The sequence below is a fragment of the Buceros rhinoceros genome, unplaced genomic scaffold (assembly GCF_000710305.1).
Source record: "Buceros rhinoceros silvestris isolate BGI_N320 unplaced genomic scaffold, ASM71030v1 scaffold2148, whole genome shotgun sequence".
Taxonomy (NCBI): Eukaryota; Metazoa; Chordata; class Aves; order Bucerotiformes; family Bucerotidae; genus Buceros; species Buceros rhinoceros.
This window is the reverse complement of record NW_010427282.1, coordinates 78,640-99,822: the sequence shown is the minus strand read 5'-3', so window position 1 is coordinate 99,822 and position 21,183 is coordinate 78,640. Positions and strand designations below refer to the sequence as shown.

At 43.2% G+C, this 21,183-nt stretch overlaps 1 protein-coding gene across 2 annotated transcripts in view; it reads left to right on the top strand.

Moving 5' to 3' along the window:
• CELF2 (CUGBP, Elav-like family member 2) overlaps window positions 1–21,183 on the top strand; it is a 130,227-nt gene that overhangs the window by 31,779 nt on the left and 77,265 nt on the right. For both annotated transcript variants that reach the window (XM_010141814.1, XM_010141815.1), the window contains exon 2: window positions 341–423. In XM_010141814.1, the coding sequence (XP_010140116.1) occupies window positions 341–423 (83 nt within the window). The remainder of the gene's footprint in view (window positions 1–340; window positions 424–21,183) is intronic.

Here is a 21,183-nt window from a genome sequence, read left to right as displayed (position 1 = left end):
GAGCTTGCCACGTTGCTTATATTCAAAGTATACTGGGGAGCCTTCAGAAAAATATAACCTTATTTACACTGTACAAAGCCAATTGGATTCTGCTTAACTTAATTTCTAAGTGATTAGAGTTCGCTAACAATGTAGGTGTGCTATAGATGCAATGCGCAGGGGGTGACTTTATTTTAAACCCTACAGCCTTTCTTTTATTCATGTCATTCAGGCAGCCTCATGATAATTCACACTTCTAGCTTTCCTGATGTGTTGTTCAATCATTGTTTTTTTCCCTCTCTATTGTACGCTCACAAATCATACTCACTAATTTCTGAAAGCTTTTCATTTCTCTCTATAGGTTGTTGTTTCGTAACATTTTATACAAGAAAAGCTGCTCTTGAGGCACAGAATGCACTGCACAATATTAAAACTTTACCTGGGGTGAGTACATTTACTTTTTGATCCTAATTATTTAATCAGAAAAACAGCGCTTTTGCTCAAGATGCTGCTCGGTGTCCCAAATGTCCTTCATCTCTTCGAGGGAGGGTGGCTAACCTGATGGTATGTGCTGTAATGGTGCCAGTCCTGTAGCAATGGCATCATCTCCAAAGGCAGTTGCTTTTCTATAGGAAAGTCCCTTGGCTGGAAATAGTGCTGTGCTTCTATCTGTGATGTGTAGAAAAGCAACAATTACAGTCATTTAATTGTTCTGAACCAGGCCTATCTCTGAAGCTTACATACACAGAGATATCATCACCTAATCTGTTAGGGCAGTATTGACATTGGCTTTTTTTTTTTTTTTTTTTTTTAAATTTAAGGGGGGCAGGGACCATATGGCAGAAAAACCCTGCTCCACTGGGGCTTCTAGTTTGAAAAGGGAGAGGAGAGCAAAAGACAAAATACAGCCAACTTTGTTAAATGCAGCCTTTATCCACACGGTTTCTAAAGAGCTTGGCTGCGTTGATGCGGTGGCTGTACATCAGGGTACCACAGAGCGCGGCACCATGTAGCTGCTTGCACAGCGTCATCCCGTTCCCTGCCACCGCCTCTCCTCAGCAACCTGTTCTCACTGATCGCTCACACCGGTGGTTGAAACAGTTGTGGTTGTGTCATGCAAACCGTAGCTTGCATTCTCCTACGGCAGTTGAGATTTAAGTTACATGGCTGGAGAGAAGTATATCACTGATAATTGCATGACTTAACTCTGAAATCTTCTCGTTGTAATATTTTCATTTCTTCTGCTGAATGTAGCCAAATACTTCGGGAATAGGAAAGGAAAAATGTGAAGGATGGAGGTATATTCCCTCTCGATGAAGGGGAAGCGTTCAAGTGTATGGTTGGAGTGTATGGTTACAGACACAAAAATAAATAAATGTATACAACACTTCATAAATAAATAGCACATTGACTGAACTGACAGTTATATGGCCAATATCTCCTTTAGTTCTTACTTGCTGTATGTGGAATTGGACACTATGAGTTTGAAAAATTCACATCTGGCCAGCTCATTTTATGCAACTCCTGTTAGGAAAGCCACCTCATCTGTCATGGAAGTGGCCAACATAGAGAAGCGTGTCAGATAGTTACGCTTGAATCCTGCTAATTCGCCAAGGTAAAATGGGAGTCCTCTGTCATTTGCAAGTGAAAATGTGGAAGAGGCGGTAGGAGATCTGCAGAGGTAGGACAGGTACAGGAAAATATATTAAAAAAACCGAACTGTGGCATTTCAGATTCAAGCGATGCTTTCCAGCAACTGGCCCTTGCAAGGGACAGAGTCAAGACCTTACAAACCTCTCAGTGGCAGGCTCAGCTTTTGAGGTGTAGAAGATGGCTATGCCATCCTCAGAGAGAGAGGAGTCTGAGGGATGCTATCCTCAGAGAGAGAGGAAGGCTCTGAGGGATGATTCCCTTTGAGATCCCTTCGGAGCTCAGGTTGAATCTCAGCATCCTCTGGCTCTGCTACCCCCGTTGTTGGTTCCCAACCCCACTACCAGAAAATGCCGAGCCCATGGACAAATGCTTTCGAACCCAATTCAGCTAACGCTGCGCTTAACCCAACTCGTTGTGTAACTGCTCTCCAACATACTTTGAGACAAATTGCTGGGTAGGTTGGACGCTCCAGCAGAGGTGGTCCCAAGCCGCTGGAGCAGCACCATACCCGGCCAACATCCCTGAGTCGAGGCAGTGACCCTGCCCCGAAGCTGTACCACAAGATCTATGCATTGCTCCCTTAGAAGCAGATTTTGTTTGCTCCTCTGTTCTTCCCCACAGGCTGACTGCTGTGTTTTGAGAGATCTTAGTTATCCCAGCAGGTGACTCAGAGGGGCTGACTCCTTCCCTGACCTCCCCGTGTACAAGTGGCAAAGTTGGCTCAGCTCTGCATTGAGCAGGGCATCATTTTCTCCTCTGCTTTGAACAGCTAACGAGCATGCAGCAGTTAAAGAGACTACTATGCCTTTTGATTTTTTTTAAAAATAAAGCTCAAAAATGTAATATTTTTTTTCTAATGCTGTTTCAAGCTCTTTGCATTTAAAACTTCTCTTTCAGCTGCGTTTTTGTCCTGACTGTGAGGTTACACACTTTTCTTTTAAGGAAATGTGTAAATGACATTCCTGTGACTCTGGGACCTGGGCTTTAAAAATATTCCTGATCCTGTCAGAGATGTTAAGATTTTACTTTGAGATAAGTTGCAATACCTGTTTCTTAAAGGGACACTTTCAATAAAGAGAAGCAACTCGCGTACAGGTCCGTTGCTTCTTTTTGAGAATGATTCAGCATATATTGTATAACAGTTTCTATATTTTGCACGTGCTGTATGCTGGCATTCAGCATATATGGTGGCACTGTTATGCTGCATCTGTGTCTTCCCAAAATAACTTCATTTAAGCACACTGTAGCATTGTCACACATGCTGAAAACACTTCATATTAGCAGGATTCTCCTCGTAGGAATTTTAGCAGTTTCCATGTTATTAGCTCTTGCCTGCAGCAGCTTTCACTGAAGGAGCAGGAATCAGCAGTGGATAGAGCCATGTGTGAAACAGTCTCAGAGCAAACGGAAGCGACCTTCTGGCTTAGTTACAACAAGGGATGCATTTGGATCAGGTTCGTTTGGGCATCAAGTGGCAGCTTCCTTGCAGAAAATGAGATATGGTATGTAGGAGGGTCAGTAACAAGGTGTCTCCTGGAAACAAAAGAACCCATGCCTTCCACTTTTACTGTAATCCCACCGTGCAGCCAATAAGAGGCATCGTTAAATACCCCAGGAAGAAAATCCGAGGGAAAGGCAGGTGATTTGTTAGGGCAAGGTGAGGAATGATGGCAAACGCAGGTGCAGGGGACTGCGGGGGTGCTGCGGTGGTTGGGACTCGTCTGCATTTTACCTGCAAGCGGGTATAAACCCACACTGCCTCAGAAGCACGGAGGGGAATTCCTCTGTGTACACTGAATGAAAGAGGTTGGGTTATTTCTAGGCTTAGTCTCTTCATTTCTACAGTGCAGACCTGCTCCACCCGGCTCGGTAAGCACATTTCGGATCAGCACTCATGAAGCCAAAAAAGTGGGTTTTTTATTTATCGCCCTTCCAAGACTGCACATTGAGGTTAATTTAGGTAGGTATTTGAGCAAAGCCTGCAGAGCTCTGGTTCTGTCTCTGCTTTTTGCGCAGACCTCATCCTTAACAGAGACATGAAAACATGAGCGTTTCATCTGCTCCTTTGAGCTTCATGTCCTTTTAGTGGACATGAAGAAAATAAGACCAGATAAATGATTAATGCCGAATCTTGGAAGAAAATATTGCAGGGTGCCTTGCTGTTTGATTACAAGCCTTGGAATTAGTCAACATTTCCATAATTCTAAACCAATATACACCTGTTTTCCCACTGTGATGTGAAGGCACAACTTAATTTAACAGAAACCCTGCTGTGCTAAATCTCTCATTAAATACCAAGCTAGTTCTGTAATTTAAAGTTGCAGCACCACTATTTTAACTGAATTGCCTTTGTATTATAAAATTAATAAGAAGTTAATGATGCTGTATTCTCTCAGATTTTTTTTCACAGCAACAACAACAAAAAAGAAAGATAAAGAAGAAAAACATGTCACCAGCTGACATCTCAAGGCTCTTCTGGTTTTTAATCATTTTCCTAAGGATAAAATTCATTCAAAAGATTTTTTTAAAATTTTTTAAAACTTTCAGCATAAGTAGGATCAAACATTGTCTTTTTGCTCATGATTACTATAATCTCTCTATTAGTCATAATATTCCTCATCACATAATGGAGCTTTTATCTTTCCCCCAAAATGACTTTCGATATCACTTGTTCTGGTAGGGTTGCTGCTAGGCAGAGAAGAGGATGTCGAGTGTTTGAGAAACACAGGCATATTGATATATATGATACACATCAAGAAAATGGGGACAGTTCTGTCTGTTTGCTGCTGGCATCACAAGTAGCTTTTATGTCTCGAAAATGAACAACATGCATTTCCAGATGTGTCTTTTCAAATGCAACCTGCAAGTGCGTAGCTCACTTCCTAGCTCACAGGGATGCTCTTTGTGCTGTTCAACGTACAGTCAGGTTTTCTTGGAATGTTGGCTTGGATTTTGTTTTAAAAGGCAGAAGGGAGAAAGGGGAAAACCTCAATTTGAATGTAATAATGATCTTACAAATGTGCTTCTTTGGGATGAGATGTAGAACTGAGGCCTTAACGAGTCTCAACTTCATTAAGAATCTCATGGCTTTCTTAGAGGTGTTTAACTTCTATTCCCTAAACAAAATAATCCAATAAATTCCACCTATCTAAATTTATTCTGTACCTGCAGTTAGATGTAATAATCTCAGTCCCCCCCGTGCTCTAATTTGCTGCTTAGTGAAAATTGGTTTCTATATAGAGGGCAAAACTCAGAGAGCTGTGCAGGGACTGCTTCAGCCACCTCTTTGGCACTGAAGCTTTTTGTTTCTCTCAGGTTTGACATGCATTCGTTTAAAACCAGAATGTGTTCCATTTTTCTAACCAGTAAATCTGGTAGGATTTCCTTGCAAGGGTCAAGCGCAGATACGTACCACAAGACCACGGTAAGTTGGTTGGATTCTTGGAGCCAATAGCTGAATAAATGCACCTTTAAACTCATGCAGAAGCTGTTTGGAGTCAGGAATTAATGGGACTCCAGCTGCAAAATCTGCACCTAAAAGTCTCTGGAGCCTTTGTTCTGTATTTAAAGTTAGATTGCTCTGACATGGCAGTGGTTATTTGTTGCCTATATGTATCTAAGGTGAGGGTATAAATACATATACGTATTTATATATGTAAGGGTGGTGAGACTCTGGAACTGAGGAATTGTCAATGTCCCCTCCCTGCTAGTGTTCCAGGACAGGCTGGATGGAGCTTTAAGGAATGTGGTCTAGTAGAAGCTGTCCCTGCCCATGGCACAGGGTTGGACTAGATGGTGTTTAAGAGCCTTTCCAACCCAAACTATTCTCTGATTCTGTATTTTTCCATGTATCCTCATAGCTAACGTTATCAGAAAAAATAATTAACAGCTCGCACTGATTTAGGCCGCAGCACTCCTACACTTTTAACAGACTAATGGTTTACGTGGTTCTTATTTCAAGTGGGATATACATATTCCAAGTAGCAGCAAACCCTTTGTATTGAGTTCTGGCATGAAATTAGGACATTAGCTGTATGAATCAATTTAATTAAGGGTTTAACAATGGAGAAATACAGTTTTTAGAAAGCTCTTAAAATTTTAACAGCAAGGTAGAGTTTTTTAGGATCTAACTGTCTTGTAAAATATTAATCGTTTCTTCTTTTGCCAGATGTCAAGGGAAAGATTTTTCAGTTTTTACGTTATAAGAATTACTACTGGTTTTATTAAATGCTGTTTAAATGAAACAGGACTGTCTTAGGGGGAACTTTTCCCTGAGTATTCTGTACTGGCTGTAAGGAAACCTCGGGGTCCATCTAGGGGTGTAGAATATTAAAAATCCGATTTTTAAAGAGGAATTTAGATCCTTCTCTTTTGGTGCCTGTTCACAGAAGGATTCATTCTGCCCTACACCAGGCTGACAATCATCGGAATGATGCCGGTCCACTTTGGGGCTTCTCCTCGCCCCACAGTCCCGCTCAGGTTTCACCTGGACGGTAAAACACACTTGGGTTTGCTACGTGCCGTGGTGTTGGTATCGCACGTATTGGCAAAGCAGCGCCGTGGCCTCTCCAGGGACATGGGGCTTAGGGGCGGTAACGTGGGAGATAAACCTCAGCACTGTGCTGAATTGTTTAGCAGGTTATTTAACCTCCAGAATACTGTTTTAAAATGCAGGCATCCATGATGACTTCCTATCAATCCACGTTCATTTTCTGATAAAATATTTGTCCAGTAGGAAGCAAAATCCCAAATATATTTCAGATTTGGACTTTATATCAGGAGCTCGTTTCTAATGAATATGCTGGCACACTGCTTTCTGGAGTAGCGTTTTAATACCCAGTTCCCTTCTCTGCTTTAGGCCTCATGATTTGTCGGTACTATATGAACATTATGTAAAAATTACCTGTAATAAAAAGGTAATCACCCAATGTGACTTGAATAATAGGCTGCATATGAGATATCAGTGACTTTGAGAGATTTGGACAAACAGAGAGGGAATTAGAAGAGCAACTAAGTTAGTTAAGGGATTGGAGTGATTGATTTATGATGACAAATTAAACTAATTCAGTACCCATATAGCATGGCCAATTGCTATTTAATGAAGGATCCAAAAAGTCTAAACCTTTTTAAATGATAAAAGTAACCAGATGGGAAAATGGAGAATTCCCAGAGAGTGCCTGTTTCTAGGAACTGAGCTGTAAGACATTGACTGATGTGAAGAAGGCGAATCTGGCCCATTTCTTCCTTCAAAATGTTATGCAAATGGAACCACTTAATGAGGCATTTTGACCAGCTCAGAAGCTATTTTTTTATTTTGTGAATACTCCACTTCCACCTCTGCCCCTCAAAAAAAGTTGTACTGACTTTGCCACTTACATGAAAAATCAGTGTTTGCACTAACTTCTGGTACCTTAGTAGAAAGGTTGGGTTTGCATCTACCATTGCGGTGAAACACAGCATGGATCACCAGCCCTAATTTCGTAAGATGGTAAAAAGTGACCTAGGAGACAAATGAAATTCCTTTAAGTGGCTGAACTTGCAGCTTAATGGCAGAAAAATGGGTGTTGTGCCAGGCGTAAGAGAGAGGTGAATAGTGACTAAGTGAAAATACCTTCTCTAAATTGAGCAAAACATTGAATTTGTAATTATATCATCCCTTTTTCTCAATGAAGAATGGGGGGCAGATGCACCTTCCCGTACAGGCTGATCATTAGGAGAGCTTTCTGGGATGCAGGAGAATGCAGTTCATACCCTCTCTGGCTTGTTTGTTGTAAGGATTTGACTTGAATTGACCTAGCAGAGCCCTCACCACTGGGCTCGGTTAGAAACCACTGTTTCTTCTCTTGAAGCTGTTCTACTGTGTGTGAAAATATTAAACTCTTGTGGCGTTGAGAGAAAACAAGTAGAAGCGCTCGGTTGCCTAGTACTGAGGGCAGTGACTCAAGAATCGTGGTATCGGGGTAGGAGTGCATGATCTAGTAAGTACTTTTATTATTTTGAAAAGCTTCAAACGTTTGGAAGATACTCTTCAAGAACAGGGAAGTGCGGGATGTTCCATGGACCTGAAGCGCTGGGAGAAGGAGGCTACCACTTGATCCGCCTTACTCGGGGAGGGGGTGGGGTGGTGACGCCCCAGCCTAACCCCTGGGGTATGTCAGGAGGGTGGAGAGCTGTAAAGGATGTTGACATCACTGAGGTGTTTCAGATGCTGGAGGTCCGTATCAAGACTGTTGCTTTTCCGTGGTGTAGCAGTTCTGCTGAGAAGGAAGAGCACGAGCCCAGCTGCAAATGCAGTTAGATGTGCGCTGCTTTTTTAGATAGCTCTTTTGGAGTAGTTCAGGAATTTTTTTTTTCTTTGCTCAGCTTTGCAGTATAATAATATTGGGATGGAAACTAAGTAACGCATTAATACTGGTTTAACCTCAGAAAAATTCCCTGATGTGAGCCCATCCCCAAAAGGCCAAACCGTTCTGGCGTGTGACGCTGGGCTTTACCTCTGATTTCCATAACTCCAGACAGCTGAGGTCATCGCTTTGCAAAATGCCTCCAGAATTTAATGTCTGTCTTAGAACATCTTATTCAGCAAGGCTGGAGGATCTGCTCACAGGATATCACTTTCAAGCTAGTGAAACCCAAAAATCACTGACTGGAGAACCTTTTGCTGTGCACTTCAGAATGGAAAACTCTGAACACAATTGAGAGGCCATCACTGGAGTCCTCTGGGGTATTGCAAAGCTCACCAAGATTTAGGTGGGATGCTTAGCTAAGGATAATAGCCCAGGCACTCTCTTAAACAGCTATTTATCCTGCTGCTGGTGTTAGCTGTTTTCTGTTAGCCGGAACAGAACGTACAGGTGCTTCAGTCAGCCTCATTAACACCGTGACATGAGCTATTAAAATTGTCTTCCTAATGAAAAACTAGTTCAGGGAGCCCTCCTGGCTGTCTGACTACTCCAACAACAGTGAAATGAGAAAGGCAAATCTTAAACAACATTGTAGGCATCAGGAAGTAACAGCAATAGAGATGCTCTTGGATCACAGAACCCAGAAATCACACAATTGTTTTGGTTGGAAGAGACCTATAAGATCATCAAGTCCAACTGTTAACTCAGCCCTGCCAGGTCACCACTAAGCCATGTCCCTCAGCACTCTCTGGGCCCGGCCACCCAGCCAGTTTTACAGGCCCCAAAACTGAACCCTGGGGGACACCACCGGTGACCGGCCACCAACTGGCTTGAACTCCACTCTCCACCACTCTCTGGGCCCGGCCACCCAGCAAGTTTTTTACCCAGTGGAGAGTGCACTCACCCAAGCCATGGGCAGCCGGTTCCCCAGGAGAATGCTGTGGGAAACAGTGTCAAAGGCTTTACTAAAGTCCAGGCAGACAATGACCACAGTCTTTGCCTCATCCACTAAGCCGGTCACCTTGTCACAGAAGGAGATCACGTTAGTGAAGCAGGATCTGCCTTTCATAACCCCATGATGAGTGGACCTGATCACCTGGCTGTCCTGTACGTGCTGCGTGATGGCACTCAGGATGATCTGTTCTATGACTCTCCCTGGCACCAAGGTCAGACTGACAGGCCTGTAGTTCCCTGGATCCTCCTTCTGGCCCTTCTTGTAGATGGGTGTCACATTTGCCAACTTCCAGCTGACTGGGACCTCCCCTGTTAGGCAGGACTGCTGATAAATGTTGGAAGTGGCTTGGTGAGCACTTCTGCCAGCCCACTCATTACCCTTGGAAACATTTTTTTATTGTCTTTGATGGCAGTGGCCAAATTAAGTTCTAGCTGGGCCTTGGCCTTTCTAATGTTCTCACTGCACAGCCTCACGAAATCCTTGTAGTCTTCCCCGAGTGGCCCTTCAGGCCTGCCTCCCAAGAGACTCTGTCTCCTAAACAGGTCAAAGTCTGCCCTCTGGAAGTCCAAGGTGGCAGTTCTACTAACTCCCCTCCTCACTTCCCCAAGAACTGAAAACTCTACCATCTCATGATGACTTTGGCCTCCAAGTTTCATATCACCCGCAAGACCTTCTCTGTTCACATGCCAAGAACTGAAAACTCTACCATCTCATGATGACTTTGGCCTCCAAGTTTCATATCACCCGCAAGACCTTCTCTGTTCACATGCAACAGGTCTAGCAGGGAGCCTTCCCTACTTGGATCCCTCACCAGCTGTGTCAGGAAGTTGTCTTCCTCACAATCCAGGAACCTCCCAGAATATTTCCTCTCTGCTGTGTTGTATTTCCAGCAGACATCTGGTAAGTTGAAGCCCCCCACGAGAACAAGTGCTAGTGATTGTGGGACTTCTCTTAGATGTTTATAGAATATTTCACCTACCTCCCCATCCCGGTTGGGTGGTCTTTAACAGACTCCCACCATGATATCTGCCTTGTTGACTTTTCCCCTGATGCCTACCCATAAATACTCAACCTATCGTCACCATCATTATGCTCAAAACAACCAAAATGCTCCCTAACATACAGGGTCACCCTCCAACCTCTCCGTCCTGGTCTATCCCTTCTGAAGAGGTTGTAGACATCCAACGCAGCACTCCAGTTGTGCGAGTCACCCCACCATGTCTCTGTGATGGCAACTATATCATAGTTTTCCTGCAGTGCAACGGCTTCCTGTTTGTTGCCCCTGCTGTGTACATTGCTGCAGATGCATTTTAGTTGGGCCGTTGATCCCACCACCTTTTTGGGGGGAAAGGGCCTAATTCCTACCTGACCATTCCCAGGCACTACTGTGATTCCTAGCTCATCAGTATCCCTTGTGTCTTTGCTAGTACATTGCTGCAGATGCATTTTAGTTGGGCCGTTGATCCCACCACCTTTTTGGGGGGAAAGGGCCTAATTCCTACCTGACCATTCCCAGGCACTACTGTGATTCCTAGCTCATCAGTATCCCTTGTGTCTTTGCTATCGCTTGGCACTCCATCCCCTACCTCCACTGGTGCAGCAAACCTAAGGACCTCGCTAACATGCTGTCCCACAAACATTATTGTGCTGCTCCCAGGCTTATCTCCAGTGAGCCTGGTTTTATCCCTTTCCCCCTTCAAATCCAGTTAAAAGCTCTTTCAGTGAGCCCTGACAACTCCTGAGCAAAGCTCCTCTTCCCTCTTTGAGACAGGTGCACCGCATTGGTTGCTCGCAGGCCTGATGTCATGTAAACCAACTGGTGATTCAAAAAACCCAAGTCCTGCTGGTGGCACCAGGCTCAGAGCCAGGTATTGATCTGATGGGTCTTCTTGTTTCTTCCTACATTAATCCCCGCAACGAGAGGGATAGAGGAGAACACTTCTTGTGTTCATTAATGACCATTACCTGGTTTTTTGATCATTCTTCAGAAGAAATAATCATCTTCATCAGCTTAGTTGGAAGAGCCACTTCTTCTAGGTGTGCAGGGCAACCCTGTCTCGTCTTTCTGGCAGGGTCACTGGAGCTGCTAGAAATACGCAGGGATTCATTTGGATGCAGGCACCTGTTTGGAGTATGGACGTGTTCATCTGATTGTCATAGCAGACATCTAAAACCTTTGGAGACGCTAAAATGGGCTGTGAATCCCCACCCTGAAAAATTGAGGAAGACCCTTAGCTGCAGAGTTTATAATAATTTCAGGCTCTGGCTCTCAGTCCATGGAGCGTGTGATCAGCACTCTCTAAAACAGAGAGCAAATATCATTGAAGTGTTAAATACATTTAACAGGAAGAGCAGTACCAGAGCGGGCAAGGCTAATGTTTATCTAAGTTTTGGAACAGTCCATCTTTTCACTTGCAGCTTTGCTGAAATCAGTGATGGCTTTGCTCCCAGAATGTAGCCTGAGAATCTCCAGGAGCAGAGAGAAGCAGTCAGTGAAAAACGTGCCACCAGAACTCCATTTATTAGCGAAAGCCTGTCTCTACTGCTTTGTGCCAGAGAAGTTGAAATAGCAAAAACTGCAGAAGAAAAACAGCATTGAACTAAACAGAGACTTAAGCAGTGGTAAACAAAATGTAGCTTCCTTTGTGGTTGATTTTTATCCAGCTGCAGCCAAATATCAAAGCAATATCAAAGGAAAACTACCCATTAATTAATTCAGACTGACTTCACAAAGCAAGCTGGAGCTTTTGCTGATATCTGATTCTGACAACTTCCTAATCTTCACAAGCTGTCATTAAGAGCGGCATTAAAGCCGTCTGCAGTCAATCCCAGCTCGCGCCCTATTGTAACTCAGAGACGGGCTATCTCCCGTCGCGGGAGGTGGGGGCGCATACGCAAGCAGGGGCTAGAATAAGCAACTTTGCTCCTTTGCGAATGGAATTTGCAACGTATCGGGGCATCTCCTGAGTACATTGTCTCTGTCACTCATTCTAGGAAGGCTCACCCAATCCCACTTGCAACCATTACAAGTTGCAGTGAGTGGAAATTTTCTCCTCTGAAGGAGGAACACTGGGAAAAAAGCAGAGAAAGGAAGACAAAAAGAAGCTCATGCAGCTCTGGTGCGAAAGGCATAATTGGCAGTCTGTAATGATCTTTGTAAAGTATGAATAGAGCCTTATCATAGATTTCAAGATAGAGAACATAGGATTCTGGGTTGAAGAAAATAAGATTGTGGAAAATAAGATGCTACTCAGAGGGTCAGATTAGTTTTAAACTAAGAACTGAAAGTCAGGTACCTCCATAAGCAAAGCTTATAATTCCACTGTGAAAATACACAGAACACATGAGCGTTCCTTACCACTGCCGGGATCGCTCAATGGGTTTATGGCCTCATGCGGAGATGCGAGGTACGTGATACCTTCGCATTTCTATTCAACTGTGAATGGCTCAAATGATTGAAGGGAGTTTGTGTTCTAGACCATCACTTGAGCAAGTATCTGCCAGACAGTGACTAATAGTATTTTGTGGCCAATTCATGACAATACCTTAGAGGAAAATGTGCCGTGTTATTATACAGTAGGTTCATTTCAAATATTGCGAGGAATACAGAGAAGGTAAAGGCTGTTCTGGGAGTACCTCACCAAGATCCACAGCAGCGTGGAGGTAGATGGTGTGTTTATTTTCTCCAGGGCCAAGCACTGCCCAAATGCCAGTGACAAATGGGAATTATTTTTGATTGCACACAGGACTAGGATTTACCGTCATAAGAGGTGAAATAAAACTTAGATCAAGTATCAGGAAAAAACAGCATTTGTCCAATTAGAATAATCTTCTAAAAGAAACAAACTTAAATCCTAATCTCTGGGGGCATTTTGGGTAGGAAATAATTAGAAAATATATGATAGGCGGTAATCCTGTATTGGCATTAAGTCATTGGACATGAGCTACTGGATTTTTTCATCTCTCATTTCTGCGATTGCTAAGGAATGAAAGAAACTGCTATACTTGTGTGAATATAGAATTCTCCTATTTGTACAAAAATATATGATTAACTGAAAAGAAAGATGTTGGTAAGAGCTACAGTCAGTTTAAAGGCTGTGATTATATGCTTGTGTCTGGCAGTGATGTCCCTTGCCTCTTGTGACCCTCTTCATTTGACAAAGAATGACATGGATTTATCCCAGTTCAAAAGTAGTCTGATAGCTAACAGCTCTCATGTCTGGCACTTGTCTTCCTCCCTGTTGACATGAGAGCCAAAAATAGAGGGTGTGACTTGGTGAAAATTTCTTTTGTGCATCCATGCTGTCTTCCCCCGTGCTTTCATTGCCCTCTGCTAGCTGCACCAAAGCTGCAATGGCCCTCAGGCTGCATCAGGCCTGCTCAGAAAAAATAGTGTGTACCAAGAACCTGAGAGTTCAAGACTTCTCAGTAGCTCCAAATGCTACCTTTGGAGCAGGGGGGATGAATAATGTGAAAGCTTTGAGCCCAGTTGGTTTTATCAAAGGACCTTCCTGATAGCTCTCAGTGGCCTCCAGCTGTTCCACCTGAAGCCATCTCTGCAAAGAGATTTCTTTGACCTTTAGGCAAGTCGTACATAAAGATGTTACTCGTGGGGCACAATGCGGAGAAAACTTCTAATTGAGTAGAGCAGCAATATAAGGAATGAGTTAGAGACGAGAGCTTTTCACATGCTGGCATTTATAGTCACTAGATGAAGCATGTTGGTGCTTTTTTCAAGGGAATCAAGGGGCCCAGTCTCTGGGAAAAAAAAAAAACAGATGCTAGTTCAGAGCTTTGCAAATGGGTGGAGGCAGGTTAATTTTGGGCTTACTGTTCCTGATACTGTCCCTTTTACTGGTGAAAGCTTAATCACAGCTCAGTCCAAACACCACAGCCAGCTGGAACTAACTCGTTCTTCAAAAATATACGTTTCTGCTAATGCTGCCCATTTATTTTATTTGTTTGTTTAACTTCCCAAGCACCTATTGAGGGAAATATTTAAATACATTAGAATTCCTTCAGATTAGCATTATATATGCATATTGCATGTTTAGTATGAATAAAAACCACTTTCCTTATCCCAAAGAAAGCACTGACAGAATTAGCCAGAGAGACGCTGAAAAATTAAAGAGAATGAGTTGGTACAAAGGGTGGTGAAAAATTGCGTGGTTACTTAATGTGATTCTTACTGCTGTTTGTAATTGTGTGTTTACACACCTAGAGGTTCGTATTTTTGCGTGGACAGTGTGTGTTTGTGTGTGCTTGTTGCTGGAGACTGCCATAACGTTCTGTTTGCATAGATGGATCAAATATCGAGCTATCTTTTTTCTATCCCTCTCCGTAGCCAGATTATTTCACCACTGCAGAGTACTGGCATAACACTGAGAGCTTTTATTTGGATGCTGATACTGGATAGTTGTGGAAAATTCCTGTAACTTCAGCTCATGGAGAGATTAAATAGAATTTATGAGCCATATCCTCATTTGGCATTAAATACTATGGCTCTGGTGGTTAAACAATAAAACTGTACTCCTTGCCCCAGCTGATCTCAGTCAGGAGAGCAGGATTTTTGACATCTTCATTCAAAAGCCTTTTTCTACCTGAATGCTTTGGCTATTCCCTGCAACATTTAAAGAGGCGTGTGTGTTGACAAGTAGTTTGGGGCTTCTATCTGACCTTTGAAGAAGTCTGGATTAGTCTGTGTTTGGTAACAGGGAGGGATTTGACTGGCTGACTGACTGACTGCTGGAGAAGTGGGAATTGTGAATCAAGATGTATTCTGGCCTCAGAATTGCTCTGCACCTTTCCTAATGAAAACAGCAGCAGCCCCACATCTTCAGTGCCAACTCTTTCTATATATTGTACCCTTCGCTCTAATTTAAAAGGTAAAATTCCAAGAGAAGTTATAATTCTGATGCTTCGGGGGCTTATTTTAGACTTACCTCAATCACGCTTTTTAGCTCTAAGATGTTCTTGCTGGTACATTGTAATGCAAATATAAAAGCTTTCCAACAAGAATTTTAAAAAAGCTTTACGTAGAAAAAAAGTAAAAATCCCATAGCCAGGAATTCGAGTTCTGTATCAAATAATAGACTAGTTTCTGTCAGAAGAGGAAACCAAGTATGCTGTTGGATCAAGGTGACCTTCCATGTTGCAGAAAGAGTCAGGCAGAAGATCCGCTTAGTAAATGAACAGAAAAATCCGTGATGTGATACTGAGGGAGTGGTTGAGGCTGGTTTTCCTCTTACTGAACGAAAGCCAAAAATGGAGGAGATAAGTGTAGATGAGATAATGTCGTGAAAGAAACAGAGGACCTCTGACTGCTTTCTCGACTTCCTGAAATGTTGCTGTCTCTGGTCATTCCCATTAAAGGGTTATTTCAGCTTGGCAAAGGCAGAGGATATTGCTGAGCATAATCACATGGTGTTTTCCCAGAGCATAGTTCATGGAGGAGACAGTACATGCAAGCACAGAGCAACATAAATCATAAAATAAAACTTCTGCAAAACAAGCAGTTAATATCCTGGTAGCCGTGCCCTCAGTCACAGCCAAGTCTGTGTTTTGTATTACAAAAGCCGTTGCATATTTTTAAAAACCTTGCATTGAAACTAAATTTCTTCACAGCCATTGGTAGCCTAAAAGAATTTTGGTTTTATTTGGGATTGTGTTTTGGGGAAGGAGGAGAAGGGGGTAGAGGATTCCCTTATTTTCTTGATAAATTTCTAAAAGTCAGTGTAGAAGTTCAAGTGGAATCAGAGGGATTTATGTGGAAAGGGAGGAGTTTTGTGTGGACCAGGCTCAAACATTATCCTAAATCGGTGCCCACAGACCGAGCTACTTACGATTTCCATTTGGCAGCAGGAGAGGGTTTTGTTTTTTTTTTTAAGTTGGGAGCGTTGTCTCAAGTCTTCAAAAATCCTGAAGTGGTCAGTGAAAAGGGAAAACTTCCCTCAGCGTGCCATCAGTAGTGCTTCCTAAGCAGGGGATTTGTCTTCTGCTAGAAGAAATGGGCAATATGCCTCTGTGGACCACTCAACACCCCTCAAGGCTTTGCTGCCTTTCCATTCTGGAGTGGTTACAGAACCTCTGTTTCGTTCCTGTGGGAAGTGGGAAGGCTCTTCATAGAAGAGGAGATAATAGGTAATGTGTTTCGGCTTTGCTCTGGCTCTGTTTTCAAATATTAATATGGGGGGGTGGTGTGTGGAGAGGGGCAGTGCTCTTAGATTTGAGGGAAAAGTGCTCCTTTTTATGTCTCAATCTCCTCTTGACTTCTGGAAACCAACACCCAAGCAGGGAGATGGAAGAAAGTACGGCTTCAGAACACTGAGTCACATCCAGTGGGACTTGGACTGAAATGATTGTGTCATGCTGGGAATTGAGTCCTGGTATCTTAGGTCATGCTGGGCAAATCCACTCAATGCAGCACAAGGCTGCGTTAGTTATGAGCTGACATCTCAAACCCGCATCAGCTTGCTTGGCATTTAGTTCCTCCAGCTATCCTGGATCATTGCTTCACGGTCTTGAGTTACTTCTTGAGTAGAGTGTCTAGAGAGTAGGATTGCGAATAAAAATACTGGTGTGGAGTACAACTGCTCACTACTGCCTTACCTATACCTGGTGATAAAACCACAAGATCATGGCTTGAAAGACCTGGCTTTGGTTGCAGAATAACTCCAGAAGAACCACATACAGCCTCTGTACCTTTTCTTTCCTCCTCATCTTCCTTTCTGCTAAAAAGAGATAGCAGTAGTAAGGAGCTCGCAGTGGTGTTAGGAGGAGAAATCAATTAGAGCGTGAGGAGCTCAGGCTCTGTTACGGTGTGGACAGCTCGAGTGCCTCCCCTCAGATAGTCATTCTGAGCCATGCAGTGCCTCTCCGTGTGACCCTGGGCACATCACTGCCTCACCACACTTTGTTTTCCCCTCAGAAACGTGGGCAGTAATTTTCGCTCCTCACAGTTACCTGGATAGGTGTTAAAACTCAGTCAATTAATGTCATGGAGAGACTTCCGTTATCTTTCTGTGCTTTATCATTTTAATGCGAAGGCGGCGGGGGGGGGCGGTGGAAACAAACGTACTGGCATGCAAACTTCAATTGGCAAAATGTCAACAGAAGTTATTGCCGCTGCAGATGAGATGGATAACGCTTGCTGTTAAAATAATATCTGATGTTTTGCTTAGATGTCTAATGGGTTTGCTTTTTAAGCACGGATGATACAAAATATCCCCAAGGCATTATTCCCAACAAGATATAGAATCCCACTTAATGTCTATTTTTAGGATTGAATAGGTTCTGTAAAGGCTCATTTGTTTGAAGAAAAGACAGTTAATCACTTTGGTTTCCATGCGGTTTTGAACATTTTGGTTGTACCTCCCCTACTTATCTCCACTCCGTTTGGCTCGCGTGTGTCCTGGACTTGTCGCCATTTGAGTGGGTGGTAAGAAATGAAGGAATTAAACAAATGGAGCAGAACTGCTAACAGAGCTACGGTAGTTATTTGTACATTAGGAAGTGAAATGGTCACTTCAAAGACCACCAACTTTTTCATTTCTATAGGAAGGTACAACTTTTAAAGGAGACCGGGTGTTATAGCTGTTAGTAAATGTGTGGGAGGAACAGCAGGATGTGGAGGTAACTGTGAAAAGGATCAGTAGAATATTATTATTATTATTATTGTTGTTGTTGTTGTTGTTGTTATTTTAAAAGCAGCATTGTTTTTAGTCTCTCAACCTAATGTTCAATTTCACTTTAAAACATGGAGCATAGCGGCTTGCAAATGTCTTGAGTTGGAAACCTTCCAAAAGTCGTTGAATTTCAGGTGTTTTGGTGTTCTCCAGTAAAAGAAACAACTAGTTTTAAGCAAGCTATATGCTTGTTTCTGTGCTCTAAATAGAAGATAATGATGTTATGCATTACCGCATGAACTATATTTGGCACCCACCAGCAATATTCATTTTCTCCTGCTTCTCTCCCTTCCTTCTTCTCTCCCTTCCTCCTTCTCTCCCTCCCTCTCTCCCTCTTGCTTTGTCTCCAAAATATGCATACATATACATATATATATACATGTCTGACAGTAATCTAGGAGGCCAAGTGACAGACCACATTCTTCTACTACTCAAATTGTATGAATACCTAACACAGTTTAAATCCCTTAAATTGGGATTTATGAAAGGATGACAGCAAACAATCTTCGGGCTATGCCATTGCTCAGGCGGTTACAGCTGCTGCTTTGCATTTATTTGTGCAAGTCTATGTGATGGATGCACATTTGTCCTCCTTTTACCTGTGAATAAACTAAGGTAAATGACTGAAACCAGCACTGGGAATCCGGAGCTCTGCCTGTGCCAGTAAAGCGAGCGGGACCATGGCATTTGTCGCAGTGACGGTTAGCACTTCCCTGTCCGCTGTGTGGGCGCATTTAGGGAAATAACACTGTTCCCCGTGGCAGTATGGACAAGGGCATCTTGTTCTGAGAGGGAGGAGAAGTATCGCTGTGTAAATGCAACCTGTGCGACACCACTTCTTTTAAGAGCCAGAGAACAGTCCCTTTCCTCTTTTATTCACTGGTATTTATTTGGCCTCAGAGACCGTCCCCAGTTGCTGGAGAAGTTCCCTGAAGCTCTAGCCAGATATTGACTGTGTAATTCAAGTTAGTTTGACCCTAGAGAAGGTGTTCTAAACAGTTCTCTTCAATAGGAAAATACACCTCTTTCACTTCTGGGAAACTTGTATTACTTGTGAGTTGAAAGGGTTTAAAAAGCAAAACCAGTTGGCTTTGAAGTGGTGTAAGAAATATGTTCAAGATCTCCTCCAAAAGGATCCTGCTGTAAAACTTGTGAGCTAAAAGCTGGATCGAGGGGCTGGTGTGTGTGTGTAGAGGTGTCTGCACATAATAATCCAGAAAAATAATCTCTGAAGACACTGAAATCATTCAATTTCTGGTGCTTATGGACCATTTTCTCTGGTTCCCCCAGTCTTTTGGTAGCTCAGTATATTCCTTTTTGACTTCCAGACTCAGTGAAGGTGTTCTGGAACCTGGCAGGTAGAGATTTGGGTTCTTCTTTTCCTTGGACTACTGGTCTAATTAAGTTGCACTCACTAATTGTATCAGGAGCTTGGAAAAAACTTTAAATCCATTCCCAGACCACAGTTAGGCAAAGAACGTAGTTTTCCCACCATTTTTCATGCTGGTGCCTCTTTAGGTGCTTTTCTTCTTCCATGCTCTTAGACTGTCCCTGCTGCTCCTTAATATTTTCTTCCTCTTTGATTTTCCTATCGGTTCCAAAAAGTCTATAGATTTATAATTCTTCCCCAAAAAAGAATATTGGGGGTTTATTAAGGTCTGACATCTCTTCTTGTCTTTCCCATATTCTCTCCTGCTGTTTTACAATTCTGAGATGTACAAAACGTGAAAGAAGTCCCCTTTGGCTCCAACAATGATTAGTGCTAGCAAGAATCAAGCCTCAAAGTGCTAGAAATGAGAAGATACATGCAAGCTGCCATCATTCAATCCTATTGCAGTTTGCTTGGTTTGGATACTACCCAAGTAACCCAAGTTCTTCAAATTTACCCTCTGCTTGGGGGAAGGCTTGGCTCAGTTTTGTGGTATTTTTCCCCACGACGTGGTCTGTGAGGGTGACAGGTAAGGGACAAACTGAGCTGGAACATGGCTAGAAACGTCTAGCTATGGCAGGTGACAGGGAAGAGAGAAGCAGGCAGGTCTAAAGAGGGCTAAGAGCTCTAGAAATCGCTGGTGGATTTAAAGAGGTGTAGAAAGATGATGAGAGGAATGGTAAGGAGTGAGAAGTCATGGATAATGTCCTCCACACACATCCCTTAAACTCCCATGTGTAAAGTCACACTGTGCTTAACTTCAGAGGACTTTGAGGAGATGGGCTTTGACTGACCTACTAAGCTGGGTGAAGGTGTGGGCAGGTTTATGTGCGTTTGGGGTCCTTTCTTGACAGGTGGTTTTCTTTTTTCATGGCACAAACAATGATGGGAGCGAGGCATGCGCAGCCTGCAGTGGCAGGAACAGAGAATAAAAGCTGCTAACAGATGTAATAGTCGTGTATAAATGTGGTTTAGCAGTGGACCATAAAATAATGATTTTCCATAGTCTACTGACATGGCCAGAGTTCCAGAGGTGCTGAGGGCACCTCAACACAGACTCAACGCAGCTGCAGCCCATCAGCTCCTTCATCTTCACTGAAAGGCATTTCCTGCTTTTTAATCACCGCCGTCCTGTCAGACAAACGCGCATATAGACCAAAATACCTCTTCTTAAACCGCCCGATACCGATCATGCAGAGTGTTGACTGCCTCGGCCCACCTCCTTGCTTCGTTCATAGACATTGCTGCTCTCAGGAAGTCGTTAGCCTGCCCAGAACATCTGAGTGCCCGTTGCTCTTCAGAAAATGGGTGGTAAGCAGGTGCCCAGAAGCCTTTCCACCAAATACGCTGACAGCTCTGAAATGCGATTTAAACAATTGCTGCGAAGGTGTTGGTGACTCAAGAGCCCACCAATCCCATGTTTGGCCACGGCTGGAGACAGTTCTTTCCCATCCACCCCTAGCACTCCCGGCCTAAGATTCCACCTGATTTGAAGCATCCCCTGACTAAATAAAACACGCCGTAAGCTGATCGCCTGGTGCAATGTGCAAGCACACAATAGGAATCACAGCTAATGACTCTGCTAAATGCTAGGCTGCACACACCTCCTTGTTTGGTGTTTGTTTTGTATACAGAAGGTAACATCGGCTGAATAACGAGGATGCCAAGTTACAGATGGGGTTGTGGAATCGTATTTGACAGCCGATTAGAGTAATCTGACAGAAATGATGACTTAATCACCATGACAGACTCCAAATTCCCAGATAGAATTCCACCCAGGTTAATCTAATTTCCTTGCAATATTTTTGCCAGAAATAGACTCTTAGCCGGCTTGTTTTCTCCCGTGCAGATGTCACATGGCTTTGACAAGAATGTAAATAGGTAGCGTTACTATTGTTGAAAAGATGACTTTGAGGGAGCTGGAAACGATGCATGCCTGTGAGAGGTTTTGGGGTTGGGCTGCTGTGGTTTTTTCTCTAATGAAGTTACATTTACATACAGTGGGATGTACTCAGGAGAAAGGGGGTGGGGGGGAAAGCTGTAACTAGTCAATTGTAATTCTGGGCCGCAGCTCATTCC